Here is a 17,045-nt window from a genome sequence, read left to right as displayed (position 1 = left end):
GAGTTTGTCGGCCTTTGATGAATCCCGTCTGGTCTTCGTGTATTAGATCTGACAAGTAATACTCCAGTCTCCGAGAGATTATTGATGTAAAGATTTTATAATCGACATTCAGAATTGAGATTGGGCGATATGATTCGCAGTATTCAACATTTTTTCCTTCTTTAGGGAGGACAGATATTATAGCCTCTCTCCAAGATGGTGGGATCTCAGCTCTGTTCAATGTCCAATTCAAAGACTCAAGCAGGACAGGGGAAAGCTCCTTCCTGAACATCTTGTACCATTCATTTGGAAACCCATCACTACCTGGGCACTTATTACTTTTCAAATGTCCAATAACCGTATCTAATTGTTTCTGGGTAATGGGAGCAGATAAAGCTTCGTTTTGGATTAATCCAAGCGAAGGTAGGTCCAAAGCTGCCAAATAATTGTCAATAGCAGTTACGTTAACTGGTTCTGGAGTAGAGTATAATGTTTTAAAATAATTTTCAAAGGTCTTATGTATTTTATCCATGTCATAGGTTAAGTTACCAGTTGAGGATTCTCTAATTTTGGTAATCGAATGCTTCAATTGATGTTTACGAAGTTGCCTAGCTAAGATTCGTGTAGCTTTTGGGCCTGATTCATAAAATGTTTGTTTGGAGAATCGTAATTTTTCCTCAAGTTCTTTGAGTATCATATCATTTATATTGCTTTTAGTTTCTGTTATTTGTTCTGAAAATTCTCCATTGTTAGTCATTTGCTGTTTTAATTCTAATTCCCTCAATGTTTTTTCCAATTCATCGTATTTTAATCTTTTTATTTTTTTAAGATAAGCAGTTCTAGAAATTAGTCTCCCTCTCATTACTGCCTTGACCGTGTCCCAGACTAAGGTGGGATTTACCTGCCCATTATTATTGTCTTTTACACATTCTGCTATTTCTTTTCTAATCTCCTTTGTTGTTGTTTCATTATTAAGGATACCTATATTTAAGTGCCATAATGTTGTTTTAGGCCTATTAGACAAACTGATGGACAAATAGATAATGTTGTGGTCTGAAATATCAGATGTTCCAATTAAGCATTCCTTCACTTTGGATCTATCAATGGTGTTCATCAAAAACAGATCGATCCTGGAGTGGACCCTGTGTGTAGGAGAGTAGTGAGTAAATTATCTTTCTTTATTATGGAGATCCCTCCAGACATCAAACAAGCCCATCTCCCGGATCAGGATATTTAAATCTTTTGACCTACCAGTTTTTTGTTTCTTATAGCTTGTTGTATCTAGGGCATAATTAAGGATTGTGTTCCAATCTCCAGCGCAAACAAGAACTCCTTCACTAAATGAGATAATGGTGTCAAAGAACGTTTTTAAGAAAGTCCTCTCTAGGCCTGTCGCGATAAACGATAAATCAATTAATCGTACGATAAATTAAAACTACCGACGTCATTTCAATTTTCGGCATTATCGTCTCTTCTGACCTTTTTCTCTTTCTGTTAATGACACTGAATGAAAAAAGACTTAACTCCGGTGCTCTCCACTGACCCTCCCTTCCTCATTTCCTTAGTGTAAAACCCAGCGCACACTACACGATCTTAGAGCTGTCGGCCGATTGTCGGCCCATTTTCAAAACCTGACAGACCAAACATGAGCCGACAGAAATCCTGTCGGCTGTTGTTATAACGGTTCCATCGGGTTCGGTCCTGCCGTGTGGTGTCCAACAATGGGCACAAAATAATGGCTACAAGTCCAGTGAACTAATTTTAAAACCAGGCATTAATCAATGCTTTACTACAATCTACCTGCAATGCATGTGGCTAGTGTCAGCGTAAAGTCCTGACTGAATGAAAATCATTATAACCTATTTACGTCACGTTAACGAAGAACAGCTGAAAAGTTACCGGGTTTATCAACTGCGGCAGCAATTTCGCTCCAACTCCTCCCCTTGTCATTTCTATATTCTTTGCATGTTGAATAAACATTAATGTTGTTTCCACATATCATCTCCAATGTCCGCTGGACTTCGGGTTGCGCCGTGTCAGCTGTTTGGGATTCCCCTCCGTAATTTCCCCTCAGAAACCATAGAGGAGAATCGCCCTTTCTGATTGGCTACCTGTCACATTCAACAGGATACCTTTAAAACATAAAAGGAAAACTCTCTTAAATATGAATTACTGGTAGTAATTTATATTTAAAGGGCCAGTTCACCCAGATTACAACAGGTTTTTGAGAACCTCATCCCGGAGACTAGACTAGACTTTACCCCTACATCCTGCTACCACTCTGAAACAGCGGATGTGACTGGCAGCTGTGTTGTATATTACAGTTTTTCTATGGTATCATTACTGTTGAATTCACATACAGCTTACTACTGTAAATTTCCAATACAAAATAGAAACATAAAAAAAACACTTAGAAAATGTAAGTTCCATCATGTCAACCAACATTTATTTGGGAAAAAAAAGAACCAACTCAAACATTGACTCATACACAGTCTTTAGTGGGCCACATAATAAAGAAGAAGGTTTTGAAACGACAACGTATGTGTGCCTTTAACCTAAACCTTTTCTACAAGAATGTTGAGGGTAAACTGTCCAAAGTAAGTCGTATTCTGGAAAAACAGTAAGAAAATCACCATCTATTTTGTAAAATAAATTTCTTAATAACTGATTTAAAGAGTTTTTGAATAAAGCATGAATTGTGGCCTTTTGATTAGTCTGAAATAAAATAAGTATGAAAGAAATTATGAAATAATGCATTGTACAACTCAGCACACTACTTTTTCAATACAAAATACTACTTTTAGTGGAAGTGAGGAACAATATGATGCAACATAAAACAAATGAAACATTTAACTTTCAATCTAAAGCATAGAAAAAAATTGCAAATTTTAGTTTGATAAAAATTTAAATGAAACATTTAGACTTGAATTTCCTTTAGGGCAAAATCAGAGCTCCAACTTCAAATGATAAAACAATGAAACAATATTTGACAACATACTGCCAATATAAGTTAAACATTGTGCCTGTACAGTCAAAATTACAAATTACATCTGAAGAACAGAAAGTGGGAGCCTTGACAAAATTTATGCTATAAATTAAAAGAGATATCTAAGATTATGCTGACCTTTAAACCAAAAAAAATCTCTCAACAACACTCCTGTTCAGGGATAAGTTGCCTTCATGCCTGTATAGTTTTTGTTTGTTTGTTTGTTTGTTTTTGCACGCAGGGGCAACAATATCTATAGCCTGGTTAGAAAGTTCTCACTAACCTATATGAAATTCCACTCAAAGTCCATGAGGTTTTTTAGCAGAGTTGAAATACGGGGGTTGACAGTGACCGACTTCTTTTGAACAGTTTTTCCTGTCCTCTTGGAGACGATCTTGCCACAGCTGGCCTTGGTCCCTCTTTCAGGGTTGATATCAAGAAAGCGCCTGAAAATGCAGTAATTTCAGATTAGCATATGATGCTTAAGGAGTCAGGGTCAAGATATATCAAATAATGTTATTACTTCTAACCTCACGGCCTCTTGCCGTACTTCTAAGCTCACGGCCTCTTGCCGTACTACTAAACTCAAGGAATCTTGCCATACAACTAAACTCACGGCCTTTTGCCGTATTTCCAAACTCACGGCCTCTTGCCGTACTTCTAAGCTCACGGCCTCTTGCCGTACTTCTAGGCTCACGTCTTGTCGTCTTGACCTCAACATCTGTTCCACTTCAGACGAACTATTAGTCATATTGTTTGTTTCATGTCTTTCCAAACAGAGGTTCTTTCTCCAGTCTTTTGCTCCGGCCCGGTTCCTTTGCAAGTGAGCAGTTGAAAGGTTGGGCGCCAGAACTTTCTTGCACAAAAGCTTAAAACTAACATCTTTCCTCTCTTAAGTGATTGTTATTTCACGTCTCTCCAAATCTGAATTCCTTCCTGACTTCTAGGTCAGATTAACCAAGTCCATTTGACACAGTCCATTTCTGTTAGGTTTAAACATATATTAGTGCGAACCAACCAAACAACATAATTTTTAACTATTATTATAATCATATTCCTCTACAATTTATTGGGAAGAGTCTTGGTTATAGAGGACCAGAAACGTTGAATGAGGCTGGGTTTTTTGGCTGGTTGTACTATTTTCTTTTTGCAAATTGAAATGAATTCCTCATCTATCGTTGAACAGTTTAAACCCAACAGTAAAAAAACATCTTTTTTTGAGCAGCCTAATTGTTTTGGGACTGCTCTCAGTATGTCCTTGCTCAGATTGTTCAGACTACTTTTAATGTCCTTGAGATCTTGCACCTTGACCTCAGCACAGATTTTCTCAGACAACCTCTCTACGATGACTTGGAGGTGATTGTACGTGCATGCTATCCTGGATTTTGTTATGGCCTTGATCAGTACTGCATTGACAAGCAGCATGATGGAAGACTTCTGCTCCTTCTCTGCGACTGGCAGCGGTTCAGCAACCTGTGTGGTAACCACTGACTCTTGCTCCGCATCACCTAACTGTCTGCATTTTGAGTGGGTCGATTCCTCTGACATTAAGTTTTCCACTGATGGTACTGTGGTTTCTTCATCCTCTGGTGCTGGTAAATCCCTATTGCCTTGTTCGTTGCTGTAATTCTGAAGGTTCTCCTTCATTTCGACTCCATCTGCTTTGTTGTTCTGTTGTGCAATGGGAAGAGGAGCAGCTTGATCGCTAGACTCTTGGTTTTCTGTTGGTGGAAGGTCATCCAATGAATTACCTGGGATCTCTAAATGGTGTTGGTCAGAGATTGACTTTTTCACTTCCCCAACCTTTGGCAGCACCTCAAAGATTAAGTCTTCCATCATTTCCAGACTTGACTCCTTTTCCTTCAACGTCAGATGAGTTGCCTTTGTCGGATCTGAAAACTCCTCTGAAATAAATTCCTCCACCATCTTTATATCTGGTTCCTTTTCATTCGAGCTCAAATCGTCTTCATTAGTGGAATTTGAAAACTCCTCCGAAATAAATTCCTCCACCATCTTTATATCTGATTCCCTTTCATTAGAGATCAAGTCATCTTCATTAGTGGAATTTGAAAGTTCCTTCAAAATGAATTCATCCACCATCTTCAAGTCTGATTCCTCGTTTTCAGAAACAGGATTGCTGTCAAATGTCTCGTCTGTTGTCACCTCAGAGTCTAATTTCTCAAGGATATCTGGTATCAGGTTTACATTAAACTGCTGGCTCCCGTTCTTTGTGTGGCTCATGGCTTCTTGGATTTGCAATGTAAAGCAAACTCTAGGACAATTAAATAACTATTTTGTTTAAATCGCAAACTATCTCGATCTCTCACCAAACTCCAGCTGTGTCTCTTAAAGAAAGTAGCAGAAGTAAAGAGTTGCTGTCTGAAATCTGTGATATATCTCTGTGATGTCATATATATCTCTGTGATGTCATAACAGACCAGATTCCATCCAGGCAGGTTGAGTCAGCTTAGCAACCGTTGCTAGGTATGTCAACAGCTGTGTGCAGCTCAGAGAAATAATGTCTAATTTAAAGGAGGAAAAGTGAAAGTTTCCATGTTTTAGAGGCTCTGAGGCTGAGAAGGAATCCTCCAGTCACTCAGCTGAAAATGTACTGGTGTAGGGGGGCCTTGGCATGGTAAAGTTTGGGAACCCCTGCGCTACCACATCTGGGAAGCAAGGTTTTTAGCATACTTAAAAACCATCGGTCTAAAAGACGCTATCCTGGGAAGTGAGCTAGCAACGGGAGCTGATGTACAAGAAGCTCCCGGACATCGATAGGAAAAACCAACTGGCGTATGCAGAACTGTGTGGCTGTTTGGATGATAAGACGCTAATGCTAATCCTCTATGAAGCGCCAGATGACGGCAAGAAAAGCCTAGACATATTGAGAAGCCATTTTGAGTCAGAAGAAAAGCCGCGATTAGAGCTTTGGAACGTGACGTCACTGCTCTAGGCGTAGGGATATGAGCGCCATCTTGTGAGGCCATATACATAACCGACAAAACGACTGTCTCACAGATATTTTGAATTTTTGAATCCAAGTTACTTAAAATTATTTAGCAATGGTTCGAACTTGCTGCGTTATTGGATGTAATGTCTAATGACACAACCGAAACAGTAAAAAGATGGAAAACGGACTTTCGTTTCACTGTTACTGTCTGTAAACAACGCGAGGAGGCTAAGCTATCGGGGCTAACGAAAAGGAGACGAATATGCCGGATATCAGCGGTGAGACGTCCTGATATCACGTTCAGCCAGATAAAGGAGCTTGTTTTAAGTCAATAATTCCTTAATTTTGATTAAAATGTTCTTGTTCAATTGGCAAATTATTTGGAAAAATGTCTTGTGATAAGCTAAATAATCTGCCAATGTATAAAGTACTTTTTCATCAATATTTAGAAATTATTGGCTTAAAACAAACTTCTAAATCTTGCTGCAGTTAGTTTTGTTTTACTCAAGTGTACTAAGATATTTGTGCTAGAAATTAGACAAAATATTTGGTAAATTTAGTGTTTTTACAGTGAAGGAAGTGGAGATGTTGACAGAAGAGATTAAAAAACTCAAAATGTATATTTGTCAATCAAATGCACTCTGTGTATTACAAGATCCAACCACTGGGAGGCACTAAATGTTAGACGACAGGTGATCTCATGGAAAAACCTGAAAACCAAACAAAAAAAATAAACTCAGCTTATCAGGGAAACAAAATGCATTTGCTCCATCAGTGTGATGCACAAACTCTTTGTTGGTTGAGTAAAAAAGAACAAATGAAAGAAATGATTTATAAATCAAGTTTTATTATATGTTCAGCAAAGCTCCATTTACATTACATTGTTTCTTGCTTTAATGTTTATATAGATATTTATGAATCACTGAATAAAAATTCTGCATATTGAAGTAAAAATATTCATAGCTTTATGATTATGATGATACATTTTGCTCAACCCTAACAGTTTATATCAGATTCTCTCCGTTCCTCTTAATCTGGATCTCTGGATATGAAAACAAATCACAAAACAATATCTCTGTTGAGAATACATTGAAGATTCAAATTTACTTGCACAAGGACAGATTTTTTTCTGCTTGGCTTGTTTGCACACACTTAGCACACAACATGTCAAAGGAGAAAAAGCAACAATCATTCAGTTCACACACGTTTTATACAATAGAAGATTTGAAACAAAATTACAATGATTGGTTGTTGAAAGGTTGGTGGGAAACATGTCAGACTGAACCTTTCTGTGCTTTTGCACTTTCATGTTAACCTCATCACATCGATCCCTTCAGGCGATTCAACGTTAGAAAACTGCAGATGATTGTTGAGCCTTTCAGTTTGTGTGGCTGGAGTTTTGGACTTTAAAAAGTATTTCCACCCTGGGATGCCCCATGACAAAAAATAAATTTGCCCCATTTGAACAGTTGCTGTCACAACCTATTCAGTCCGTCTGACCCACCAAACTAACATTAAAGGCTCACAACTGAATCGTTTTCTTTGGTTGAATATGAGCACAATATTTACTGCTAGTGAATTATTCATACAGTATCCAATTCACTATTTGAAACAAGATTAAAAGCCAACTTAGACATTTAGCTAAAGGCATAAATTATTAATTGCAAAAAATAAATGAACAAAACAAAAGATTCTCTAAATATTCTTGAAATATAAAAGACATTTATCATACATTGGTAACTATATAGCAAAATTAGAACTAACCTGTGAAACGTTAAAATTACATTTAAACAAATTTTCTTGTTACAGGTCAATTTCCTGAAGTTTAGCTTTTTAAACCAAACCAACATGATAACATGATAAGACTGCAAAGCCTGTCATGAGACATAGTGGACTTCAAATATGGTTTTTTAGGTTTAGTTTTTAGTTTACTGAAAGGTTTCTCCACCAGCAACTTTCACAGGAAACATACAAAATGTAAATAAAGAAATCCAAACTTCCCCAAAAAATGCTGTGTGCATTTTGTAAATTGATTTTGGGCAAATAAAGGTGGAGAAGTTAGGAGGGAAAGTGGCATTATGTTTCTAACTTAGATACAAGCTAAGGTAGGAAACTCACTGTTCACATTGCTCAGTCTCCAGTCCAGACAGGAAGAAGTTTTTAATTATCATTTCATAAAGATTGTTTAAATTTCTGTCAGTAATAAATTCTACAGGTTTTTGTGCAATTGTAGAAAGAACAACAACACAGAGAAATGCCAATTGATTCCCTGCTGTGACACCAAGAAATGTGTTATTGAACAGAGTTGTTCACCTTTTTCACTGGGACAGGATGGTGTTATACTGGTGTGGAGGTTATGGCTGCTACTGACCGACTCATCGGTTTAGTCTGGTAAAAGGTGCAGACACAACTTAAATATGAATATCTTGATAAGATGCTAGTGAAATGGAGACTAACAGTCACCTGTATCTAAACTAATATAATCACACAATACAGTCTAACTACCTTTATTGTAGAAAAACTGGGTTACAAATTGAAACTATTTTTGTTGTTTTTCTGTTAGGGAGTCTCCAAAGCAAATATTTATGCACCCATTAATAGACAGATTGCTTTTAAACAGGATAAAATGGCTTCTCAAGCATTTCTCTGATTTCCTTTGTGGTCAGTTTGCTGCTACTCAGTGAGTTGCAGATTTTTTGTCCAGGCCAATATCTCTGAGAGCCACAGAGCAGCTCTGGCTCTGAGGAACATAGAGACCTTAGACTCTGTCCCTTCAGCCAGGGCCTTGCTGTCTGTAGTGATGAAGTAGATATTCATGCCAAGGAAGAGGGCATTGGCTGCAATAGAGAAAGCTCTGGCCATCTTGGTAAGAGCAAGTGGCCCTTTAACTGCTGCCTGACTAATTTCAGGAACATCTGAGGCCATTCTGGATACAGTACTCAATGCTTTCCCTTCCTGTAGTGCAACTTTACCTGCATTTGGAACAACAGCTGCATCAACAATCAATTCACCAGCCTTTTCAATACCATCTGCAGCATTATTTCCTGCCATGTGAAGCTCATCTTCACTACTTTGTGCAACTTCAGCATATGGTGGTTTGGCCGCCTCTTCCAGACAGTCCTGGATTCTTTGAACACCAAACATGAATCTTTGAAAGGCTGTATTTGCTTGTTGTGTTTGTGTATGATTAACTTTACCTTCTACTAAAGTGGTTACTACACTGTTCACTCCACTGGTTCCTGCCACAGCTGCACCAGCAACTGTCAACCCCACAGACGCACCAAATGTAACTGGAATTAAAATCAGGCCAACAATGGACATGATACCTCCCACAGCTCCCACTGAGCTCCCAGCCACACTGGAGATCTTTGCTCCCTTATTCACACTGTCTAACTGAACAGCACACTGCTCAATCTGATCAAGAAACTGCAGCATCTCAGGAAGCTCATCTTTGTACTTTTTAACAAATTCTGAGTAGCTGATCCTCTGGAACAGGAACATCATCCGAAAGTCGTCGTCCATCCTAGAGAAGAAAGTTTAGTTTTTGATTTGAAAACACTGGAAAATCTTTAAGTAATAATTCATTTATTGGGGGTTTGGATCTTACCTGATTTTATCAAGTTGTTTGACCTGATCAGTCATTTTTTGCATGACATCATCAGATAAATCACATTCAACAGCAATATCCTCTCTTATTTTAAGACAAATGTTGATTCTGAGGATGTGGAAGAGAGAACAAAGTCTGAGTGCTTGTTTGAAAATATTTTAGTATTATGAACATGTTATGTACACAACAAAAAACAAGTTATTTCTTGATGAAAAATAATTTACCTGTCAGAAAGGTTTCCAAATATTCTCTCGCTGGTGTTTACATGTTTTTCCAGCTGGTACAGCAGAACCTCCACATTGTGTCTTTTGGGAACAAAGAAAGTCGCTGCGTCTCTTTTAAACTCCAGTAGCAGAGGGCAGATCTGTTGTGCAGATTTGATCAAATCCTGAACTTCATCAAAGCTGATCTCATCAGGCAGGAACAATATCTGGTTCTCAGTGAAAACCTGCAGAGACGTGACCGCCAGCTTCTCCACTGCATCCAAGAAGGTTTTGAGTTTCTCCAAACCCTCCAGTGTTTCTTTCAACACTTCATCCAGCTCCTTCTCCAGCTCTGCAAGTTTCCTGTCTCTATTTAACTGGAATTTGCTCTTTATACGTTTCACAAGGCTTGACTTGCTGGAAGGAGGGTCAATCTTATCAGCCCTTTTTTTGATTTTTCTGATTTTCTCCATTTCTTTCTCTCTGCAGTTCTTCCATTCAGAAAACATCTTACAGAAATCTCTCACAGCTACGATGTAAGTGAGAGTTTCTGTTGAATACTGACACAAAGTCTTCTGTAGTTCCGATCTGTAGAAAAGATAACAATAGATTATTGAAACTCCTTTTATTTAGGGTTGGACCAGAACTGCCTGCAGTGACTGCAGAGCGTCCAAAACGCTGCAGCTTGTCTGCTGACCAAAACAAGGAGGCGTGAAGCTGTTACTCCAGTTTTACTCATCCTTTATTGGCTTCCTGTTGCTTTTAGGATAAAATTTTAAGGTTTTATTGAAGTGTCTAAACTCCATGAGCCCTTCTTACTTCAATAAGTTCTTGCAGCCCTTCACTCCACCCAGAGCTCTGAGATCAACCGACCAGCTTTTATTATCTGTCCTTAAAGCTCGGCTAAAACCTAGAGGGGACAGAGTCTCTCTGTGACGGCCAGACTGGATCAGTCTCCCTCTGTCTGTTAAGATCTCAGTCAGTCGGTTTAAGTCCAGACAGAAAACTCATCTATTCTCTATGACCTTCAACAGCTAAAGAGAAAATGTAAAAGCAAGGAAGATAATTGCTGCAGCTAAATTTCTAAATTTTGGTGTTTTATTCATATTATTAGCTTTTGGTATCTGACAATTTTATATTTGTCTTATTATTTTTTACTAAATTTAATATTAATTCTATTTTTTCATTTACCTACCTGTGATGTTGTGAAGTTGAGGCTGTTATTAATGTGCTATATAAATAAATCTTGACTTGGGAAAAAAAAGTCACTTTAAATGTAAAAAAATAAACATTGTCACATCAAACCAAACTCTTCCTAACAAGGAGAAATAAAACTGGGCAAAATAACAAAAACTCTTTCATCACAAATACTGTTTTTATATACCTCTGAAATAAATATGCTGGAATTTCACATACATTCACACACACACACATATACACACATATATACAGTATATATACACAGTTGCATCATGTTTGTTTTACCTTTCTTGAGACATCTTCTCATAAACTCACTTGTTGTGTCTTTAGCTATTAAAAGAAAATAGAAAAGCAAAGTTAACTTTTAATGTGAAGTTAAATGAAACATCTAACTCTTATGTTCAGAATTTGCACAAAAATTAAAAACCCAAACTCATCATTTTCATAAGAGCGCATGTTGATCACTCAGATGAGAAGAAATACACAAAGTTTTCTGTAGATAAATTGCTGATTAGGTCAAATCCACACATGAAAATAAACTGACTGCCTGTCTAAAAACTTACCCAACAAGCTGATAGTTGTTACTCTTCTTGGCGGCAGGATGTTACGTACGTTAAACTAGCCGGCATTAAAGCAATCTACACAGATCAACCCACTAAAAATCCCACAGAAGTCCTCCCAAGATAACTGTGCAGGCACAATTAACACTTAGCACCTTGAAGAGACACTATTATCTGAAAAAAATAAAAAGCTCAAAGAAGCAACACTTCTTGCCTACACTTCTTCACTCACCTTGATTAAGCTGATGAGGGACAAAACACTGCAAAACACCCAACAAAAATCACAACAAAAGTAACAAAAGTAAATAAATCGAAGCCAAGTCTCTAAACAAACCATGTTTCCATATGAAACTAAAGAAAACGCAATGGGGGCGCAGGGGGTTGGCACCCCCCACGTTTGGAGGCCTTAGTCCTCGACGCGGACGTTGCGGGTTCGACTCCCGGTCCCGACGACCTTTGCCGCATGTCTTTCCCCCTCTCCTCACCCTCCTTCCTGTCTGCCTTCTGTCGAAAAAATACGAGCCACTAGCGCCGCAAAAACTCTTCGGAGAAAAAAAAGAAAAAAAAAAAAGAAAGAAAACGCAATGAAACCAAAACCTGTCCTGCAGAGAATATCCAACAAGACACCAAGCTGATTTTATCAAAGGGTGTATAGAGTCTGAACACACAAAGGGCTTTCTGCAGTCACCAGGAAAATAGGTCAAATGACATTGAGTTTGGAAAACAATATCTATGTATTCCTGAAGAGTCTAGAGGCACAATCAGACAATATAGTCCAGGACTCAAAGAAGACATCAAGGTGGAACAAGTGAATGTCACAATATGTTTATTTTGCAGACCCCCGTAAAAGGAACACTGTCCAGGGATCAGGTGGACCATCTATGTGGTTTTATATGTGGTGACTTAAGCAGCAGTTTGTAATAAAATCTTAGCTGTTCAACCAAAGTCCAGCCTTCAGAGCCTTAATCCTGAAGCATCACCACACCTGCATCTTGAAGACACTCTGAATAAAACCTGGCATCACAAATCAGAAAGTTATCAGCTATGCCATCAGTAGCTGCTCCTTTCGTTGGCTGAGTCGGTTGCCCTTCCTGGAAGGCGGCATAAAAAGAGTCAATTTGTCACCAATTCTAGAAGGTCATGAACTGAACTGATTGATTATGAATGACTGTTAATGTGTCTCTAACATTGCCTGTGAGGTTGTGGTCAGTGTGTTTAAATTCTATACATTTTATAAAAACAGACACTATCTGAGAATTCTTAAATTTTACAGAAACAAAAACTGAGAAACAGTATTAGAAGTAGAAGTGTCTGTGGCAGCTGAAGGAGGAACAGCTTGTCCTGCTCTCTCCCATCTTTACTGATAACTTCGCCTGAGTTATTTTTAAAGTGACAGTTTTTATAGTTATATTCACATTTTCGACATCATAACTGGATTACTACAAACCTAAGGACTGGAGGATTTTCTTACTTTTATTTTTACCTTACTTTTCTTCATCTCCAAGTTGAACCAGGACAAAATGCCTCCGGCCGACCCCAAGGACATTAGCAGTATTATACAACGACTTCAGGCTATAGAAATGAAGATCAAACAGCTGGAGGTGAACTTTGAAATCAACGCTAACTGTGGAAATCAGACAACTCTTCCTCAAATCAACGGAGAGGTTGTACGCCTCGCATCAAGCAGCCCACCCTGGAACGCTCTGGTACCAAGCCGAAGCAAACGTCTCACACCGCAGATCTGATGAGGCGACTGACAGGGAGAACCCCTCACCTGGACGAATCAGCGTGGCCGGCTCTGAGCCGAAACCCACCTTCAACCTCAACACCTGCTCCACCAAAGAAAAACAAACAAGCAGCTGCAACCAAAATGGTTCCACCGACCGCGCTCCCAAGGACAGAGCGACCAGCCCGGGCCTCAAAACATTCTGACTCTGTGGGAATCCCACTGAAAAACAGATTTTCTGTTCTCCAGCCTGAGCCTCTGAGTGAAACCTCGCCTTCAAACATCAACAATTAGGCGAGTCTAACACATCCACCCCCAAAGCCCCAAAGGACAAAGCGGCTACCAGGAAAACGAAAGGTATGCCAAAAGTGCTTATTGTTGGAGATGAGGCAGTAAATGGAATCAGTCACGTTTGCAATCCCAAGAAAACGAGAGTGATTTCTTTTCCTGGTGACACAGTATCTGACGGAGGACGGATCTGGCGGAGTTGCAACAGGAGGCAGAGTGGCAGCGCCTGACAGCCATAGCGGTGCTGAAAGGCAGCCCTCTGCCTCCCAAGCCGGACTATCTTTCCGCCAGCCCAGCACCAGCGTCAACTCCAGGTCCAGCACCTCCAGAGCCCGCAGCAGCGGTCCAGACTTTATCTTTACACCCGTCTTACTCCAGAATGTGTCTGGCCCTGCAGAACAGGACATTACCTGTCCGGATCACTACAAGAAAATTTACAAGAAACAGAAACATAAAATACAGGGGACCTAATTCAAACATCAGACTGATCCCCTGCCTAAAGGAACCCCAGACTGAAGATTTCTTGGCCTCCAAGTCACTTAAACTAGCTCTTTTAAATACCAGATCTCTCTGTGCTAAAGCTTTATTAATTAATGATTTCATCACTGAGCATAATATTGATATGTTTCTGACAGAAACATGGTTGAATGATAATAATGAATCGATCGTACTAATTGAATCTGCGCCTCCTAACTCCTAACTAGTTGTGAGAGAAAACACTGTAGAAGAAACTGAGGTGATGAAATAAGTTCATGTGAATTAAAGTTGCATAAAAGCATTTTAAGTGTTTCAGGTAATGTCTTGCCAATAACATTTACGTCAGTGTGATGTGAATATATTTGTGGGCCTGTTGATCTGTCACATGTTAACACTCGAGGGAAACTGAAGTTTGAAATAAATCTCTGAGTAAAATTAAGCAATAAACTATAGTGGAGGTATGGTGGCCGACAGGTGGACATGTACAGCAAACAGCAAAAGGAGCTTCTGATAGGGAATTAATACTTTTTACCATTTATTTACTGACGTATCTGCTGTTTTTATACTTCTGCGTGATGCGGTTTCCTGTTAAAGATGTTTCCAGCTGGTTAAAAATCTAATTAATTTTCTGCTAATAATTCAAGTTAATTGATTTGAAAGTATTTACATTTTACATAAAATTTTTTTAACTAAATTTTATTATTAATCGACTGAAAGACTGAAATGATTCTGAAGAACTTATGACTACAACTAATTAAGAAGTTGCTGTCAAAGGCATCACTGCTAACCTAGACCTCTACTGACACAACATCGTTAACAGAGTAATATAATTTTAGATAATTCAGTTAGCCTATTGTCAAATGAAAAACGATTCCACATTTTGCCAGATGGGTGTCACTCAGTCAGGCCATAAATCGCTGCATGTTCTACACATAGCAGTAACGCACATAAGCTTGAACTGACTTTACAGTGCAACCAAGCAAACTTTAGCTTGACGTTAGCGCCATAGCTAAACATGAAATTTATCACAAGCCAATTGTTGGGTAACATTTTATACATAACATACCTTTGAAAAAATATCAGCACAGCACGTCTGTGTTAGTTTTAGACTAAAAGACCAGGTTTCAAAAAGCTTACTGTCAGCCGACCTGCAGAGAGAGCAGAGCTGGGATTTGGTCCAGTGAGGTTTTCCAGAGGTGATTTGGTCAGCAGCTCCTTTGAGTTGTGCAGCCTGAGGTTGTGTTTCAACAGGAATCCACCAGGCATTTTATAGGAAGCTGGATCGCCTGACCTCTCCCTCTTAATAACAGACTTTCCATTCATTTCAGGACGTATGATGCAATAAACACCAATATTTACCAAGCTGTGTAAAGGCTAAACTTATTTAGATAAAAGAGATCTGGTGTGGCCCATATGATTAAACAAACCAGATCTAACGGAGTAAAACTTTGAAAAGCTCAGAGGGTATTTTTGTTATTTCCTGTCCTTAATCCAAACTTTCTTCTGCTTCATGGTTCTCAGTATCTATAAAGTTTCTTTTAGTTTTCACTTTTACTGCGTGTTGTATTTTGTTGGTTTTAAATTTGTCAGATTAACAGAATATTTTGATTTGATCGCATTAATTTTTGTGAGAGACAAAGTAATACAAGCAGTTTTCTACATTTTAGTTTTGCTACCAAGGATTACTCTCTGACATGTAATTAATCGTGTGACCTGGTTCATTAATAAAATGTATAAAGTGTCAGGAGGACAGTAATCTCCCCAATCCTCTGAAGTCAAGCCCGTATTTTAGCCTGGGCTTACAGGGATGCTGCCAGGGGCCCCAACGCTTCGGGGGCCCCGAAAGATGCTTTGTATTTTTGTGAATGAATAAAGTCAGATGCCTTAATTGTATCACTGGCTAAGAGGATTTTGGCGGTGCTGTTGAAAAAAATGTCTGATTTGTTCTGGCAAACGTCCATCATGAAAGCTTGATTATTATTGGTCCAAGTTTAACGCTTTTTACGCTTTGGGGAGCATCAGGGAGGGATTTCTCATGATGGCGGACAACAGGAACAAAAGAAAAAGAAGAGAGCGACCGAGGGGTGATGAAGAAAATCAGTGTTGTATAGTAACGAAGTAAAAATACTTCACTACTTTACTTAAGTATATTTTGGAGTACTTCATACTTTCCTGGAGTATGAAAATTTTTGATGACTTTCACTTTTACTTCACTATATTTCCAAACTTAATTGCGTACTTTTACTCCGATACATTTTCAATGTGTGGTTTAGTTACTCGTTACAAAAAAGCGAGAGAGAGAAACGCAAGTGTTTTGACCCCACCTACTGATTGACTGCAACAAAGTCCGTAGCCTACTTGCCTGGGCTTGTTCATCACCACCAATAGGATACACCTGTTTCGCTTCTCCCATTAAACACAAAGCAAGTCTCGCAATCAGCAGCAGCCACATGGAGGAGGAGACGGAGACCACAACGACTGCAACTACGTCGGACACGGCTCCAGGGGAACCACCAGCTGGTGATGAGAGCCCATGGCCTTATTTAAACACAATACACTCTTTCGTGGGTGTTAAAGATTCGTCGTACCGCATGCAGTTTATGTTATTCCTGCCCGAAGATGTGGAAATTCTATCTTACAAAAACTCCCCGTCCAGGTAACGTCTTATGAAATGGTTATAATCCTCCTGTTTCAGTAACTATAGCTTGGTCACTAGGCACTACTGTATTGTGAAACGTTGACCATAAATGAACTTTGTTTGGCATTGTTTCAGTTCCATACGTGGTGTATTTAGCTTAGGCCTAATGTTGACTGTATCAGGCTACCTAGACTCCTCTGTTCAAGGGGGGACAGAAGCCATAGCGATAGCAATTTAGACTAAATGTAACGAATATAGGAAAGGCATGCAAGTTCAAAACCAGGTTTACAGAGATGCCAATAAGCTGCATTTCCCTCCCAATTCTTTTTTCTTTTGCATAATGACCAGTTGTGTGCACCACCTACTGACTGTAGCATTGACTGATTCACTGATTTGTGAAGTAGAGTAATCATAACAGATCTTTTTCTTCA

General features: G+C 38.9%; 1 protein-coding gene across 3 annotated transcripts; it reads right to left on the bottom strand.

Moving 5' to 3' along the window:
* Positions 1 to 8,078: 8,078 nt before the first annotated feature.
* Positions 8,079 to 15,262, bottom strand: LOC116734979 (uncharacterized). Of its 3 annotated transcripts, XM_032586532.1 has the most exons (6): positions 15,114 to 15,259; positions 14,758 to 14,759; positions 11,211 to 11,255; positions 9,747 to 10,313; positions 9,523 to 9,630; positions 8,079 to 9,438 (listed from the first exon to the last, which is right to left on the bottom strand). In XM_032586532.1, exons 3-6 carry the CDS (start codon positions 11,222 to 11,224, stop codon positions 8,589 to 8,591), a joined length of 1,539 nt encoding a protein of 512 aa, XP_032442423.1. In that variant the 5' UTR covers positions 11,225 to 11,255; positions 14,758 to 14,759; positions 15,114 to 15,259; the 3' UTR covers positions 8,079 to 8,588. The 3 variants fall into 3 exon arrangements, with proteins under 3 accessions (XP_032442423.1, XP_032442421.1, XP_032442422.1); XM_032586530.1 differs by lacking the exon at positions 11,211 to 11,255 and having other exon boundaries at positions 15,114 to 15,262; XM_032586531.1 differs by lacking the exon at positions 14,758 to 14,759 and having other exon boundaries at positions 15,125 to 15,259.
* Positions 15,263 to 17,045: the final 1,783 nt, after the last annotated feature.

This window comes from Xiphophorus hellerii, chromosome 16 (genome assembly GCF_003331165.1).
Source record: "Xiphophorus hellerii strain 12219 chromosome 16, Xiphophorus_hellerii-4.1, whole genome shotgun sequence".
Classification (NCBI taxonomy): Eukaryota; Metazoa; Chordata; class Actinopteri; order Cyprinodontiformes; family Poeciliidae; genus Xiphophorus; species Xiphophorus hellerii.
Note: the sequence above shows the minus strand (reverse complement) of the source record. Positions and strands in the feature narration are given on the sequence as shown.

Coding starts and splice junctions, on each gene's coding strand:
- LOC116734979 (XM_032586530.1), bottom strand. CDS start 15,242: ATGCCTGGTGGATTCCTGTTGAAACACAACCTCAGGCTGCACAACTCA. Junction 9,631..9,746: donor TTTGGAAACCTTTCTGACAG/GTAAATTATTTT, acceptor CCACATCCTCAG/AATCAACATTTGTCTTAAAA. Junction 9,439..9,522: donor AAACAACTTGATAAAATCAG/GTAAGATCCAAA, acceptor TTTCTTCTCTAG/GATGGACGACGACTTTCGGA.